Source organism: Bemisia tabaci, chromosome 8 (genome assembly GCF_918797505.1).
Source record: "Bemisia tabaci chromosome 8, PGI_BMITA_v3".
Taxonomy (NCBI): Eukaryota; Metazoa; Arthropoda; class Insecta; order Hemiptera; family Aleyrodidae; genus Bemisia; species Bemisia tabaci.
The window spans coordinates 45,681,402-45,698,848 of NC_092800.1; the positions used below are offsets into that span (position 1 = coordinate 45,681,402).

The window sequence follows — 17,447 nt, forward strand, 5'->3', positions numbered from 1 at the left end:
AGAAAAACCGGTTCCTCGGCCTGAAGTGCCAATTTTTCTCAGTGCACATAATTATCCTGACATTTTATGCCCTCAGTTGTGACTGACACCGCACAGTAAAATGTGCCTACGCAAGTGAGAAATCAGATTTTCCAGTATTCAGTGTACCTCTTTCATTGGAAGCATTAGAGCAAACAAAATTAATACATACCCGTCGCCGGTGGCTGCGTCTAAATTCCTACTGAGAGACAGCTTTTTCTCATTTTTTGTACAACCCACTGTCACCTTTTGCCTCTACCGTTCCTTTCGTTGCCTTCCGAAAGGAATCCAAAAACCTTCCTCTGTTTCAGCCTTTCTTACGTCAACCTCATGAATAATACCAGACTAACTTTTTAGTTATGACCCCGGATTTGATTATAACATCAACCCCGATGACCTCAATACTCTATCAACCCAGACCTGATCCCTACATAAGTATAGGCATTCGACAATGTGTGAAATAAAGCACTACACAGCATGTGAACTCGGTAAGTATTTCGATTCCTACGTGAGCCCTGTTTTACCTATAAAGCCATGCTTTCTGGGGCTCATGTGGCAATCAAAATATGCCCTAACGTCAGAGGAGTGGCAAGTTGAAGGAATATTTACACGGACCGGCTGCACTGCAGCAATGCATTGTGGGGAAACAGTCGCAAGGCCCAGTTACACGGTCAAATTACGATCAAACTGAATGGTAACTTCCAAAGTAATTTCAACATCCAAATGTAAGTACCAAAAATTTTGAAGATATATTTTCGTTCCTTCTATTTCCATGTATTGTAACCAAAATAAATTGAATATCATTCGAGTTTCTGAATCGTTATAATAAGGATACATAGTTTCCCTTTATTTATGGTAAAAACTGGAGCAGAAAGTCAAGAATGACGACACGCAGTCCTACAACATTCCTACCGTCCTGTAGGTGCTAATATGCGTTTCACGTCAATTGGCCGACTGCACTGCGTTTGGCGTAATGCGAGAAGTATTCATGCAGTCTTATTGCAGGCGCTAATATGGGCTTGACGCCAACCGCACCGTTTGGCGCAATGCGTGAAGTATTTCTGAAGTCTTGCAGGCGCTAATATACGTTTAACTCCGGCTGCACGGTGTTCGGCGCGATTATTCGAACTCGCGTTAGAATAATCGCGGCATCGAATAATAGAGCTTAAACGGCCCATGCTGTGTTGCGACGCCGTTATGAGCATTCCAAAGTTGCCTCGTTTCTCCCGATTGAATAATTTTTCCGAGAAAAGTTAGGAAAATTAGTATACCTACGACCATTATTCAATCTTTTCACATCTGTTTTGCCAAACTTTTACCTCAAATTAACTTCATTTTAAAATTCGCGCATTCCCGTTGCAGATGCCCAGGTTTCTATTTGCGCAATCCTTGTGCCTTTTCCGCGTGATCCTAATATATGTATTTTCTCAGACCTTTCGCGCGACCCTGGATTACCGAGGGTCATAATACCTCGGTGAACTCGACGCGGACCTGGCATGGCGGCTTCGAGCCCGGATTCATGGTTTCAATTGGACGTATTTCTATCAAACGGAACTATGTGCATGACGACATGAGCCCTGGGACCCACAAGAATATATCAATAACAGGGCTCACGTCATAATGCACATAGTTCCGTTTGAAAGAAACACGTTCAATTCTCGCTTCGCCCGAAAATGCCCGTATTTTACTCGGTCTAATTGGTTTGCACAGACCATAGTCAAGGCATAATCGGTCACTGAAAATTGCTGTTCTCTAGTGTGGCAAGTGAGGAACTATTATTCCTCAGTTGAATAAAGTAGGAACGGGAATGTTCGACTGATTGTGAGGAAAACCAGGGGCGGACTGGCCTAAGGGTGGGGAGGCAATCGCCCCCATGGCCGCAACAATTGCCGCGGAGGTCCCGAAGGGGCCCCGCGGCGAATTTTTTTCGAGTCATCGTTTTTTTCCCGTAATGATGTAATTTTCTTATCCTTTTCAATCACTAAAAGGCCCCGAATTCCTTGAAAATTTGTTTCTAAGAAACATGGAAAGTCGCCAAAAGCTTTTGTAATCAAGGGACCCCCGATGAATCCTGACAATGGGTTAGTTTGAAGTTCAAGTACTGTAGAATCCAACTCCAATAATGCCTTCGTGTTTAAAAAGTGTGAAATTTTCAAAATTTACTGGGGGAGGGCCCCCAGACCTTCTTAGAGGTGCCCCCGAACGACAGGAGGGGCCGTTACATTTAGGTCTCCTCCTAACTTTTCGACTGCCAATCCGACCCTGTGTGCCGTCACTGCAGTTTTGAACGTTAAGGCCATAGTTTATGGGCGCTAAAGCCAGGATTGTATTTCGGAAACAGATAATTTTTGCAGAATAATTAAAAATTAAGGAGCAGAAGTATTTTAATTAAATAACAAGTTGGTTTTTTGCAATCGCTAGCGATAGCAATATTCGTCATGGGAACTTTAGCTTCTGGGATATGAAAATTTTAAGGTACAGTTCGTTTGCAGTATCTTCAGAATTGAAGGGGCTATGTAATTTTGTGTCAACATCTCTTTTTTAACATTTTTAATTTTTTTTTCTTTGCATACAAGAAAGCTGTTATTTACCAATTATTTATTTTCGTTGGATTATACATGGTTTTCGGAAGTTAACGCATTTAACTTTCAGTTTCGTTTTTTCGGCGTAAAGTATGATATTTTTACTCTACACATATGCCCGAATACGCATCATAAGTGACCTATGTGCCTCCTAAGTTGCCGTTTTTTCATTCAAATAGATGTAACTAAAATGTTCGATGTGCACTATACTACTTTCATGTCATTGCTTTATTTATTTTTGAAAAAAGAAAATACCATCATTAATTTGGGCGAACAGAGAAAATATACATCAATATTTGGGTCAACATCTCCCTGATTATATAACGGATGAATATATTAGTATTTCTGTATCAAAAAACTTAGCTTTTGTCTTCAGAGATACAGTGATTCTAGTCCAAGTCAATTTGTTTTATTGAAAAGACAAAAAACAAAAAATAAATAAAAAAAAAAAACAACTGAAATGTTAGACATACTATTTTCATGTCTTTCTATTTGTATCAATAGGTACATCTTGCTTAACTTACGAACGTTGAATGCAAATAAACTTTATTGAAAAAAAGAAAATAACGTCATTAATTTGGGGAAACATGTGGCTGATTATATGAAGGAGGTATATTCCAGTATTTATGTTTAACATATTAACTCACGAGAAATGTTCGTACATTTATCATCTAGTATTAATTATTTTTTGATGATTAGTCTAAAACATTCAATACAACCATTAAAAATTAACTCCCATCGCCGGGTATCGAACTCCCGATCACCTATTGCCCGCACCTTAACAAATAAAATGGGGCGCCTCTGTCAACTAGGCTACCACAGATCCACGGCAATCCGGGAAAAAATAGCATTTAAAAGACTTGGACGATGGGCGGGACTTATCACAAGAGTTGTCCTTGAGCGATTCGCGTCTTCGATATGAGAGAAACGTGCTAAGCGCCTTTCTCTGTGAGACATTGTTTGCCTATGCTATCATGTGTCTCGAGGTTCATCCCACCATGCATTCCGATCGCGGCAGTTGAGCTAAGGCAATATTTGCGTATCCATGAATAAAATCAATCAATCGAGGTCTGATTTTGACTTATTTGTCCGTACCGAGTCCTCCAGAGCAATTTTCCACCTTGTACGATGGTTATTATTTCTTTACTTCTATTTTTGTTCTCCCAGTGATCAACTGGAGAGAACTTTCCTTTCACTCTGGGCTATTTAATCAATGTAAAATCTCGAAAAATCTCGATCGCTAGTGAGATTCTCCTCTGTTCTCTTGTAAAAAATCGCTTGAAAAAGCGATTTTTTGTATGTGTGAGTGCGCTCCCATAAGATCTGATGTAACCGCTTATTGTATTAGTGTGTATTTTACAGGGGTTTTTCGAGACTACCGATAGTCGCTGTTCGATACGCCGATACGTCGATTCAATTCTAAACCTACCAACCCTTTCCTACAAAATACCCTGTTCCTTCTGAGTTTCCTTAACTTTGCCTTCTTTAACTCCGTTTCTAAATAAACTGTATTAATTATCTGAAGTTCTTTATATCTTAAAGCTTCAATTTCCAATATGAATTTCCTAACTTTTTCACCATTTTCCTTATAAAACAAAATCAATTTACGTATGTACTTTTTACCCTTGTGTTTAGCGCTTGTTTCATTTGTGCGTCAGCTTTGATACAATGGCGGATTGTTTACGTTCATTTTATAGTTGAGCATTTTCCAATTTTTTCCTTTAAATCTCTTCGAAAAAGTCCCAAAATGACTTAGCACTCTTTAAATAAGTAATTCACCCCTTCAACTTAACATTGATGGTACTTTGGATGGTTCCACCTTTTGCAGTGAGAGAAACTGAATTGCCGAGTTTCTGAGCTGGCTATGGCTGGCTCCTTGGTTTGTCCGTGTCCTTCGGTTTGATTTGTGATTTGTGCAACTTCCTTAATGGATAATCTTACTTATCAAAATACTCTTTGACTGTGCGTGGAGTGTAATTTTGTCTTGAGTCTTGACAGCATTAGCACCATGTGAATCAAAATTTCAATCAACTCCATTTTTGCCGCAGGGTAGGGATCCTTTAGCTATCCTACCGCTATCAGAGTGCTGTCGAGAAACTAATCACAACTGTCGGTATGTTCTGTTGAGCAGTTATGTAAATATAAAACGGTTGTATTTGTTAGTCAATTTCTTTTGTATGTGAACAAGAACTGAATGTCCAGAATTCCAAACATCTGACTGTATCTCAAGTATATGTCGGAAATATTTATCAAGGTCAGAGTTTGTGAATCCTTGGCAGCAGTTAATGAATTTCCCCTAAGTAACAACTTCGCTCAACAAAGTTTGGTAAGTAAGTACAGCTCAGATCCACCATCGTACACATATAATTACATATTAGTTTAAACTCAGTGCGAGTAATGTTTTGAGGGTAAAGTGTTCTCTATTCTCCAACATTTATTAGCAGGGGTGCGAATTGCGCGGAGGCTGAGAGGTACTTGTTATTTTTCTAGATTTTTCAGATTTGCAATTTTTGTGGAATACTTACTGTGACTTTGGCACACATTCTAAAATTAACAAGAAATTCCACAAAAGTTTGATCAGCGCGTTGTGCTGACCTTCTTGCGAGAACCTAGCCCGAAGCTGAAAATTGCAGAGGCATGAAACAATGTTCACTTTGGTTTGTGAGATTTTCTTATAAACTTGGCATCCTCATATTTGTCCGACTTTTACCAAAATAATCTTGAAATTATCTCTCCCATCACCACATAGCAACAAAATTAGCATAAACATTCTTGATAAGAGGTGGCATAGTATCCAGAGACCCCTGAGAGTTTTGTATTAAATACTAATGATGCTCCTCTGGCAGAATTAAAAATTGACCATTCTAAACTACATACTCATATCAACAGCTCTTGCTGACAACAACCTGCTACCTTCATCAACTTAATCTGAAGTTTAGAATAATAGATAAGCCGCCAACTAATGTACTATCATTTCCATGCAAACAGTCAACCTTGTATTTATTGAGGAATGATAAATACAGTTTTTACTATGCCTTAGAGTTCTTACCATAATTCTTACCATTTGGAGTCAGGAAATAAAAATAATTGCTTCATTGTTTGCATTTTTATTGGCCAACTAAGTTCACAGTGGAACTTTCGTCTACTTGGTGTTAATGAAGGTAAATATTTATTCTTCTCTTATTTGGATGAGAATTACCTAGGTACATCAAATAGGTATGACATACTGTGACACTGGGTGCCGCTACTAGGTACTCTACTTATATTTCAACGATACTGGAAAAATTCATAACTCAGGTAAGGGCGTTATCTTGCAAGCTACAGAGCTAGTAATTAGTCATATTTCGATCCTTTGAGATTCTTTCATCATTCAGAAATAAAAAACTAAATTCAGCTGGAACAGGCACATTTCTAGGAAGGAATGTGACGGATCATTTATATCTAATTTATATCTCATCGTCATCTCATTTATCAAACAATGCTTCTCGTCCTCATCTTGTTCTAATCTTGTTGAGAGCAGGCGAAGATTTGAAATGCGCGCTACAGATTCGGTAGTCGCCTGGCAAAAGTGGTACCCGCCTGACGTCACAAAACTTCAAGATGGCAACAAAAATCAAACTGGGACAATAATCAAAGAAAAGGACTGTGGTGGTTACAAAGGAATACCTAAATGATCATTCATTTTTTCGAACCCTTATAATTTAAAAAAATTAATTTGAAGTGAAGTACGTATTTGGAGACTTTACACTTTACTGGGAGAACATCCAATGCCCAGCATGAGCATTGGAAACGTCATTCGTGAACTCAAAATGACCGACTTGTTCAAATTTGAGGTGGGATAATGGCGGCTTCTCAAGAGCACCGAGGTAGGCGATCTTTTGCACCAACGAACAAAAAACTGATGGCGAAAAGTAGCCAATCGGAACCTCCCAAAAAAAAGAATTTGCCTAAAAACGGAACTTCGTGGTTCTGCGCAGATTTACCAGTCAGACACGACATCTCGAGGTGGAAAAAAACTCGCTGAAAGCGAATTTTAGCAATCAACACAACTTGACGTAGAGACATGATTGGGTAAAAAATACAACGGTTTTTGATACATCGGAAAATCAACCAAAAATCGGAGACTGGGCGAAACGCTCAAGGTCGCAGAGGTATAGGGAATCCCATAGCGAAAGCAACGGAACGATTCTAATATCATGGGGAACTCCGTTCCCATGACAATAAAAGGAAATCAAATCTACAATATAATGCAAAGAAATTTGGAAAATCTCGTCTTGTAAATACAGAAGATTCGAAAACGCCTTCAAATGAAGCGTGTTACCTCGCGCTTTCCGGAGAGTTCAAATAGTTGTATCCCTGCGCCTTAGCAAGGCGATGGAAGTTTAATATTGAAGCAGCGTCCCCGCTTGGTATTTCGGCTTTCCTGTGCCGCTACTGCAGTTTCGACCGTTCAGGCCGTAGTTTAAGGGCGCTAAAGCCAGGATTGTATTTTGCAAAAAGAAAATTTTACCAGAATAATTAAAATTAAGAAGCAGGAAAAATTTAACTAAATAATAAAAGGAACTCAAATCTACAATATAATGCAAACAAATTTGGAAAATCTCGTCATGTAAATACATATACAGAAGATTCGAAAACGCCTTCAATTGAGGCGTGATACCTCACGCGTTCTGGAGAGTTCAAATAGTTGTATCCCTGCGCCTTAGCAAGGCGATGGAAGTTTAATATTGATGTTGCGTCCCCGCTTGGTTTTTCGGCTTTCCTGTGCCACAGGGGCGGACTGGCCATTGTGGCGGGGAGGCAATCGCCCCCTATCAATTTGGAATTTTTTTGGAGTCATCGTTTTGTTCCCGTAATGTTGTAATTTTCTTATCCTTTTCAATCACTAAAAGGCCTCGAATTCCTTGAAAATTTTTCTCTAAGAGACATGGAAGGTCACCAAAAGCATTTGTGATGAAGGGACCCCGATGAATCCTGAGAATGGGTTGTTTTGAAGTTCAAGTACTGTAGATTCCAACTCCAACAATGCCTACGTGTTTAAAAAGTGTGAAATTTTCAAAATTTACCGGGTGAGGGCCCTGGACCTTCTTAGAGGGGCCCCGAACGACAGGAGGGGCCCTTACATTTAGGTCTCCTCCTAACTTTTCGACAACCAGTCCGCCCCTGAGGAAAACGGTGATCCGCGCAAGCATGACAGATTTAACTCTCGAACCTTAGAAATCATAATATTTTGCTCGTTTCTTGTTGGCAAGCCGAACCATTCATTTGCCGCCACAGACATTCCCAATGGTAACGGAAAGCGATTGAAAAGAGCTCTCCCAAATGGGGTGAGCGTAAGACAGAGCTAACCCAAATTGGAAAACCCGCAAAAATCACGATGAGCGCATCAAAAAATTTTATAATACACTCCTCACTTCATTATCGGCGTAAGAAATATGCGGTTTTTTAAGTTTACCGCTTCAAAAGAGATACTACGTTAACATTTCGTAAGCGGAGTCTTTCCATCGAATCTATGCTCTTTTGGGCCTTGTCTCCACGGGACGTATGCATGGGATTTGTCCCACGTTCGCATCGCGCAAGAATGAAACTTCTAGGATTTTTCCCAGTTACCGTCTGCACGGGACGGGGCTCATACGGTCCTGCGACAAGTTTGCGCGGGGAGATAAGTTAGTAGAAATCGAGTGTTTACACGGGATTCAAATAACGATTGACTATTAGACACGACATTATTTTAACCAAACAAACACGAACAGTGGAGTATTTAACAAAATATCGTATAGTTCGCTTTCAAGTATTCTTCTTCTCTCAGTTGGTCCTAGGGGTAAAGGGACCATACTCGGTACTGGGAAAAATATTGATTCATTCATTACTTTTAGTGCGTATTTGTAGTGTACCGACTTTGTAATTGGGATTTTTCCCTGGGACATATCCCGTGAAATGGCTCGTGGAGACAAGGCCTAGGACGCTACGCAATACTCATTATTCAAAATGGCCGACGCCAGCCCGCCAAAATATCAGCTATGATACTGGATTAACCGGCGTATTTATACTTACATTTTCCTCGTGTTGACAAAGACCAAGGCACTACTTCACGATTTGCACGCATAAACATCAGCCACGTTCATATTGTGATGAGCATGCTAGTGCGTAAAAGTTGAATTGAACGACCTCTCTCACGTAATGTTCATCTGTGCCGTAGTGTCGTATTCGAGGCGAAAAGCTTGAAAAAACGCATATTTTGTACCCAGATTGTGAAGGTAAAAGTGTATTTAAGACTTTTCCGATGCACTCATGGTGATTTTTGAGCCATATTCTCTAGAAAACAACTTTAATTTGGTCCCATTTCTCAGTAAGTGAAAACCCTCGGACATCCCGTCATGACACTTCACCCAGGTAAAACTTGGTTCTTAAAATCCCCTGTGTGATCTCCAGTTTGCTTTAGCGGTTGCAAGTCAGATGAACAACCGACAACTTTTATGTTTCGACGTGAGCAGGAAAAGGCACATTTTTGCAAAATACAGCCGAAGATAATCCTCTAGTATAAAACTCTTAGTGAAATTATGTGGAATGTTAAATTTATTGCTATTTTGACGGTAATTACGTAATTTTTTTTTTTTTTTTTTGGCAAGTCTGAATTTTTAAAACACTCTTTTTGCGCAAAAAAGAAGAATATTGCTTCATTGGCTGACTCACCGAATGGCTCACTATACAGTAGGCCTCAGCTATAAAGGAACGTCACAGTTTTTTCCTCTTCAAACTCTGACGTAGACTACGATCCCCTAATGTGCGAAAATCAACTTCTGAGATTCATGAATCAACTTCAACCAATATTTTTAACACAAATCAAGTTGAAGTCGGATCGTACATATAACGTAACTTGCAGTTTTCCCATCTAACCGCGCTGCTCCTTAAACACTTGTATTTAATTAAGTCAATTCTCAGACTTCTCGTTGTGTGATTCTTTTTCATCGTGTCAGTTTTAAAGGAAAACATGTTGCGCGGTGCCTCAATTTAGTGGTGATTCTAGAAAGTTGGCAACACTGTTTTCCCTCCATATAAATGTCTGCAAAATAATCGATTCTTGGTGATTCGGCTTGCCTCGCCTAAAATCGATATTTTCAGTGAATTTTAAAGGAGGGAAAAGAGTGTTAGCAACTTGAAAAACCACCACTGATTCTATTAATACCTCGTCTGAAAGCCGATTTCGAGAATTTAACCAAATCGCTGCGGGGAGAGATATCAAAAATCTAGTTGTTACCGTTCTCTCCACCAGCACGCCAGGGCAGTCTTGTGACAGGGTGAATCATATCTCAACAACTCCGCTCACTTTTTTGAGCACGCGTGCAGGGGCTGATCTGTCTAGACCAATCCTCACGACCCCAAACGCCCCCCCCCCCCTTTTTGGACCTTTCCCCCTCCTGCATGAAAAATCCTTAACTAGAGCACCGAATGCGAGGCCCCACGAGACATGTCAAATTGAAATGGTCCCCTTATTCATGGCCTCTTGGAGCAACCTTGATAAACGCGAATTTTTAACAAAACCAGACGCAGGCGCAGCGAAATTGATGGTACTTTTGGCACGCGCTTTTTTTCAGCGGCTAAAGCAGAAAATTCCTATAAATGCGGGGTAACATTCTTTCCGATTTCATTCTCTCGCAGACGCAGCTTTTGATTGCTTATCCACTCGTCTCATCCGAAGATGCGATTTTGGGCTTTTCTCGCCTTCCTCGGCGGCTGTTATGCGGTGAGTTTGTTTTCTTCTCACTCCATCCTCTGCTCGAAATTTTTCCCTCCGAGTGTGTAAACGTCCGTGTGAAATACATGTACCTGCAAAATCTGATGCAAAAATTATAAAAATCAAATAAAAAATAAGTAAAAAAGGATTACCTAACTGAATCAAATGTTGCTCCAGAATTGCACAATGCTCATGCAGGATTTATCCCAGCCCCTTTTTTTACAACCCCGTACAATGTTAAATTAAGCGTTTTTACGCAGCCAAAAAATCAACTCAGCACGCAGCAAAAACATTCTCAAGCGAAGAACAACATAGTAGAAACTGAGCAAAGAAAACAACATCAGCTTATCTGCATCCCATGTTTTCTAATTTTTTTCTCACGTTTCATTTTAAACCGACCCGAAAAAAAAAAAAAATTTCCGTCAAAATTAAAAAAAAGTGTCTCTTTATTTTTTTAGACGGAAATGGGCCAACCTTTTTTCTGTGGATATTTTCACTTGCTCCAAAATTTGTGCAGATTTAAAATAGAAATGATAATAAAAACAACTATCGGGGAATTTTAAACATTAAAATGGGGTTGAGGACATTTCGACTTTAACCGTTGATATTTTGACATAGAAATGCGGATGTTCACACTGTGTTTCGTGAAGTCTTAACCAAGTTCACATAATTTACTTCTTCGGAACTTGAATCGATTTCCCACGTTTTCTGCAAATCGACGTTTTGTTTTGACTATACACACCTTGTGCATAAGACTAAGCAACATTCTGACTTGATCTGTTTTGGGTGCATGTCTTAAAATTTCGGGAAAATTCATGGAAAGTGCCGCAATGATAATTCGCAAAAAGTTGAAATGCAGTATATATGGTATTTGGTCGGACTTCGTTGTTTGCGTCTGAAATACATTTAAAAATAAAAAGAATAAAAGGGAGAAAAAAGATTTAAAAAAAGAGATTCGCTTTTGACGAGATTTTAGTCCCAAGATCGATGAACTGACAAAAAAAGAATTTCACTTTTGACGAGATTTTAGTCCTAAGATCGATGAACTGAAAGCACGCACTTGAACGATTCTGACGCACGAACTGCAATTGTTTTTCTGCTAAGCAAAAACAACGAAACTCCGATGGAGGTTCCACGGCGATTTGCACTTTTAACATATCTTTGCGAAATGTGAACGGGGTCTCCCTTAAGGAGAAGGGAGCAGGTCCAATGGCTAGATGAGCCCCAGAATACTAGGACTCTTACTTAGCTCAGAGCTTATCTGGAAGATAGATATGTTTCCTTTCACAAATAGAAGCTTGAACTTTAAGCGCGCTCCCGCGGGAGTAGTACAAATGCCCTCTCAAACAAAGTCAGACACTGGTGTTCCGTGTTTTCTACACGCATTGAGCCATACCTATTACAATGGCTAAACTGGAATTTTGCGTTTTTTATGGACCTTTGAAAAATCTGCAATCAACCTTTATTCCCTTCAATAGAAAAATGAACAAAAAATATGTTCATGGAATGTATTTAAAAAGCCCTATGGGACCGTTCATAAAATACGTAACGCTGAAGGGGAAGACGGGATCAAGAAGAACGTTATGCAATGTTGTTTTTACTTGTTAAGGCATAAGGTCCTGTGACGTGCGAGAGAGATACAGAAGAGAGGGATGTCGAAAAAACCGGAATTTAGCGTTACGAATTTTTTGAACTGCCCCTTAAGGGCGGCTTTTCGAGGATGTAGGGGGGTGTCTGAGTCTATCCTACTTGTCTTACGAGGAGAGCCAAGAGGGATAAGCCTACTATTACGTGAGATTCCATTTTTATAAAAAAGAAAAAAAACAGACACGAAAAATCATGATATTTTTTCAATGGAAATAATTTTTCCTATCCATTTGTCAGGATTCCTAATTTTCTATAAATTGTAAGTGAGGTCGAACCTCGAGGATACATATTTCAAAATTGGAGATCCGAGATAGTTTCAGAGCTGTCTTACAGGAGGAAAGTGGGAATCCCGGATCAGAATCAGACAGCCTTACTTACATTGACGAACAAATTTGGGTCGCAAAGACTGAATTTCGGTTCATGTCAAACACCGGATTTCTTCGGTTCAAATAAGCAAAGTTTCCTACCTTAAGAGTTGAATTCTGTTAAACTAAAACAATGATCTAGTTCTCCAAAAACTTTGGTAATTAGAACCTAAAAAGCTCGAAGGTCAATAAAAACCGAATATTTTTTCTCTCGGCTCGGAAAAACTTGAACGGCTCCTAAAAGTCTTCTGCCAAGTAATTGCCGGACAGGCCGAAACGCGTTGGTTCAACAAAGAACAATCAGACTTGTGAGTGTTTTAATATTTTATTGATTGAAGTGCTATTGCGTTATTTGCGTTGTTTTTGAAACCTTGAATTTCCAATTGCAGCTACAATCTCATTCGTGGGGTCGCAACCCAAGTGACCCCAGACCTCCAGTGCCTCAACCCAGGGAATCTCAGTCCCAGCTGGATCTTCGGGCCCGATCACTTGCACTTCAACGTGCTCCGGAGCAAAATTGGTGTCTTAGGTAAATGCTCCTCATTTTTCCAGATTCTCAACACAAAATGAGTGTCGTAGGTAAATGCTCCTCATTTTTTCAAATTCTCAACACAAAATGGGTCACTATAAACTTAGTGTTTTTATTTAATATTCTCCGAGTACCAGTTGAGTAGATTCCATTAGGATAAATGCGAATTTTTGGGGATAAAATCCCCACAAGCCCACTTTTAAAAGGTCAGAATACTCGAAGGTATTTCAAACGCCGCGGAATTGGGGGAAAATGATAGAAATAATACGTCACGGCGGTCAAATCTCCGTCTTCTCTCGATTTCCAAAAATATTCGTTACAAATTGAATCTTTCCTCGGTGGTGTAATTTTGCAAGTTTTCATTAGTTTTTCTCTTTTTTTTAATAACAAATTTCCAAAAATTTTAAATTTGGAAAGAAAATATTTCTCTTTATTTTTTATGAAAAGTTACAGATTAGTATCCCCCAGCCCCAGAATCTCAGATCCAAAATTAATTCATGCCATCTCATGCCAATGTCCATATGGCGTCCTCTCTCAGCACTGTAGATTAGGGTCACCACATCGATGCCCAAAGTACGAAACCAAGTATCTCCGTTTGCGCCGTTGTAGACTTCCCATCATACTTTGTTTCTGCTTAGGGAAACTAGTCAACGTCATATTTTAAAACTTCTGTTGCACTGCTGAAATGTATGCACTGATGATGAAATACTGCAAAAATGGACCTCACACTGGGATAAAGCAAAATTTCCGATTATTTGATGTTTACAAGAAAGACAATCCATGGTATAAGAGTATACTCTATTTTCCTTATCTGCGTTAAAGTCTCGAAAAAAAATATCTTTGAATTATAAATGCATTGACTATACAGTTATAAAATGTTCGTATTTACTTTGGATCATTCTGCATTACTTTTTTTTCGGTCAGAGCAACCAGAAGGACTTGGTTGATCGGTCAATTTTTTTGTGAAATAGACAGAAACCGTAGGTTACTCTGAGACACTAGGGTATGAAGAAAATTTCCTTAAACGAGGTTACATATTTTTAACCCAAAGACTTCGCCAATTCTTAACCCCTGAAAAAATTAAGCAAAAAATATTAACAGCTCGTTCAGGTTACTTTGTGTTCTACTTCCGAAATATTGAGCCCAATATATTCTAATATTGTCATAATTTTTTCTAAAAACAATTTTTAACGAAATTTTGATCGTATTGCAATTTTCAATTAGCTTATGGATGGTGCAGAATTCTAATGAAATCATAACACCTTTAATCGGTCCCCAGTTTATTTTATCATGAAAATCAAATTTTTCATAATTTTAAAAAGAAAACTACTTCAATATCTTGAGTTATATCGTTTTCCCCCCTCTTCTTTCCCTCTTTCGGGGTCAAAATTTTCAGAAATTTGGACTAAAATTTGGTCCATCAAGTTCCGGAAATATTTTTTTATGTCTACAAAACTGACACGTTATAAAGTAATCCTCTTTCCAAATAATTTCGTAAAATTTGAGTTCCTGAAGCACTTAAATTTTCTTTCTAATCAAATTATAATTTTTTAAGGGAAAAAAGAATGTACCAAATGCTGATAAAAAAATAATAAAATGTTTAAAAAGCGTTGTAAGAATGATACAATGTTACCGCAATACAATGCGATTACATTTCGATTATAAAGTTATACTTGGTTAACGTCCCTCCTTTGAACGACTTGGGATGATGGAGGAAACTAATTATACTGATGGAAAATTTCCAGGGACAGCCAGCGCAGGACTAACCTCCAGCAGATACTTACAAATACATGGGACCGAAGCACCCCTGTTTATGATTCGCAATCGCCAGGAACGAGACCCATGCCTATTGGACAAGTAATGCCGGGTGAGAACGATTCTTATGTAACTTAGTAGAGTCTGTCTCAAGTTGGTTAATTTTTTAATTTTTTTTTTTTAACTTCGGGTCTACCTACTCCGTTAAAATGACCGTATTTATAGATACTGCCGTGCCAAGGATGAACGCCATATGAACATTAGACAGTTGCCACAAAATATTTATTTGTGAGGAGAGTCAAGAGCATTTTGCCTCAACATTTTCAGATAATATGGATCGAATTTCGTGTACAAGTTAGTGTAAAATTGATTTGAAATTATTCAAAATTTTCCTTATAAAATCTTTGTTTATTGGAAGAAATATAGCAACGCCTGAAAATTTGTACGGCATCCTTTCTTTGCACAGCAAAATAAAATAATAACTACGTTGACGAGGACTCTGTGAGGCTTGTGTTCTTTTGGGTATGCACGGACAATGAACGACAAAATGAACAGGATTTTACAATTTTCTCTTGGCTTTTGTAAAATTGTAAAATGCTTTTCATTTTGTTGTATTTTTCCGCTTTCAGATGCTATCATATTTGAATTTGTTAATGTTTATTGTTTTTGTGCTAATGATGGTGTCTGTCCGGGCATCGAAACGAGTGCGGTTGTATTTAAGTGTAACTTTCAACATGCTTGTTTAAATTTGAAAAGTTCTTTTGACTGGATAGCTCCCATACTGTACATACTTAAGGAAACGGTCATTTCTTTACTTCATTTAATTTGTATAGCCTTCAAAATTTTCGATACAATGGACCACTAGACAAGGTACAAATTTCAGCATTCTGATACATGTTTCTTACCCAAAATTTCACTTAAAACACAATGCGCACAACGAAAATTACCGAAATCAAGATAAATTAATGATTCTTGATGCGGTAAACCACCCGCTCATAAAAACTCAATGCTCTACGTGATTCATATCGCGCGCTAAACGTTATCATGACAGTCTCTGCGATATAAAATCTGGCAACCTCAATCTTGACGCTTCGGCTCAGCTATAGCAAATTGCTCATAGTTTGAATAACACACAGCGGGAAATGAACATTGCTCGTTTGAGAAGCTTGCTGAAACCGTTGTAGTGCTCGATTTGACTCACGTAGAGCCTTAAGTTTCTTGTGAGCGGGCAGTTAAAATTCTTCGCAACCAATGTGAAATAAAAGCGTTATACCTTCGTAAGGAGTTAATTTCAGTAATTTTCGTTGCGCGAGTCGTGTTCTGCGTGAAATTCTGGTGAAAAACTAGTCTCAGATTGTTTAAATTCGTACCTTGTCTGGTGGTCTATTTTGATATTCTCACGATAGCGCACCACTGTCCTTCCTCCCAACAAAAGGAGGACAGTTGCGCAAACCAGACCTGTTCAGCTTTGATGCAAAAGAAAATTTTGATCTACCTATTGACATTGTTTCCGCGATATTTAAAACAGGAGGTGGAGCCTTTAGAGGACCTGGTGTGCCAAGAGTTGCGAGTGTATCAGCACCTCCTCCACCTGCTCCCGTTCCGCGACAATCTAGTTTTACAGGTTGGACTGGACCTATGGTTCCTCGATTCCAAGGAATGAGTTCATACGATCGAGACAGAAGGACTTATCAGCCACCCTCGCCTCGGCAATACCAATACGCGCCTCAGTTTGACCCCACCACCCCACTGCCCTCGGATGAAATTTTCGAACGGCTGAGCCGAATCCCGGGACTTAGAGCGATACCATCCGGAGAAATTAATGTCAGGACGGAACTGTTTAGGTGGAGGGGTATCTATGTTATGAGAACGGTTGAGGCAGAGCCGTCTGTAGTCTCGTTGTTGATCGTCCTCACGAGGGTCGCCGAGACCATGAGTCGTATCCAGGGACCGCCGGTCCTCCTTCATCATGATGTCGAGTTCGACGTGGCCACTGGTGAGTTGAATGAGCGACAATGTAAATCATGTAAAAGTGGGCGTCATGCCCCTCCGAGAAATGTAAAATCCCGCTTTTCCATTATGTCAAACGGAGCTACGTCCCAATGGAGATGTTGCATGTGTAAGGAATTTGCGATTTGACTATTGGTTCTTGTGTATAAAAGTTCGCGAGAAACACGATAGTGCCACTGGTTTTCCCTGAAATCAACTCCCAAGCTCAAAAAAAGCTCTCAAAGTTGAGGGCGTGATGGAAGGGATATCCCACGCTATCCTGAGAGCCCACCTCTACATCAAGACAAACTCTCCATGCAAAGATAGGGAGCAAATACATTGACAGGACTGCCACTTTATTTGGGGTCTCTAAAACTGAGAACACGGCAACCCTGCTAATATAGTTTATCTTGATGTAAAGGTGGACTCTCAGGATTGCGTGAGATATCCCCTCTTTTACAGTCTCAACTTTGAGAGCGTTTTTTGAGCTTGGGAGTTGATTTCAGGGAAAACCAGTGGCATTATCGTGTTTCTCGCGAACTTTTACATAAGAATCAATAATCAAATCACAAATTCCTCACATATGCAACATCTCCATTGAATGCGGCACCCATGAGCCAGGGGCATGTGTCAAGAAACCTGTGGACAGGGCTCATATGACGTCATCTTAAATCTCCTCGTCCCCGTCGTTGCCGCTGACGTCACTGGCGCTCTATAATTCCCGTTCATTCTTGCGGCCCTCGACTAACAAGCGCGCCCCTACTTTCCCACCTGTCTCTGGTCTCGTTTGGCCGTAATACGGCCAATTTCAATTAATAATATTGAAA

The 17,447-nt window shown here is 39.5% G+C and overlaps 1 protein-coding gene across 2 annotated transcripts in view; it reads left to right on the plus strand.

The window, feature by feature from the left end:
- The window catches only part of LOC109040631 (uncharacterized), a 35,239-nt gene that overhangs the window by 11,973 nt on the left and 5,819 nt on the right, over positions 1–17,447 (plus strand). The window contains exons 2-5 of one of the 2 annotated variants that reach the window (XM_072303359.1): positions 10,260–10,344; positions 12,737–12,876; positions 14,622–14,743; positions 16,160–16,627. In XM_072303359.1, the coding sequence (XP_072159460.1) occupies positions 10,300–10,344; positions 12,737–12,876; positions 14,622–14,743; positions 16,160–16,627 (775 nt within the window). In that variant the 5' untranslated portion in view covers positions 10,260–10,299. Of the gene's footprint in view, positions 1–8,055; positions 10,345–12,736; positions 12,877–14,621; positions 14,744–16,159; positions 16,628–17,447 lie in introns of those variants that run through there. The other variant, XM_072303358.1, reaches the window with a different exon arrangement.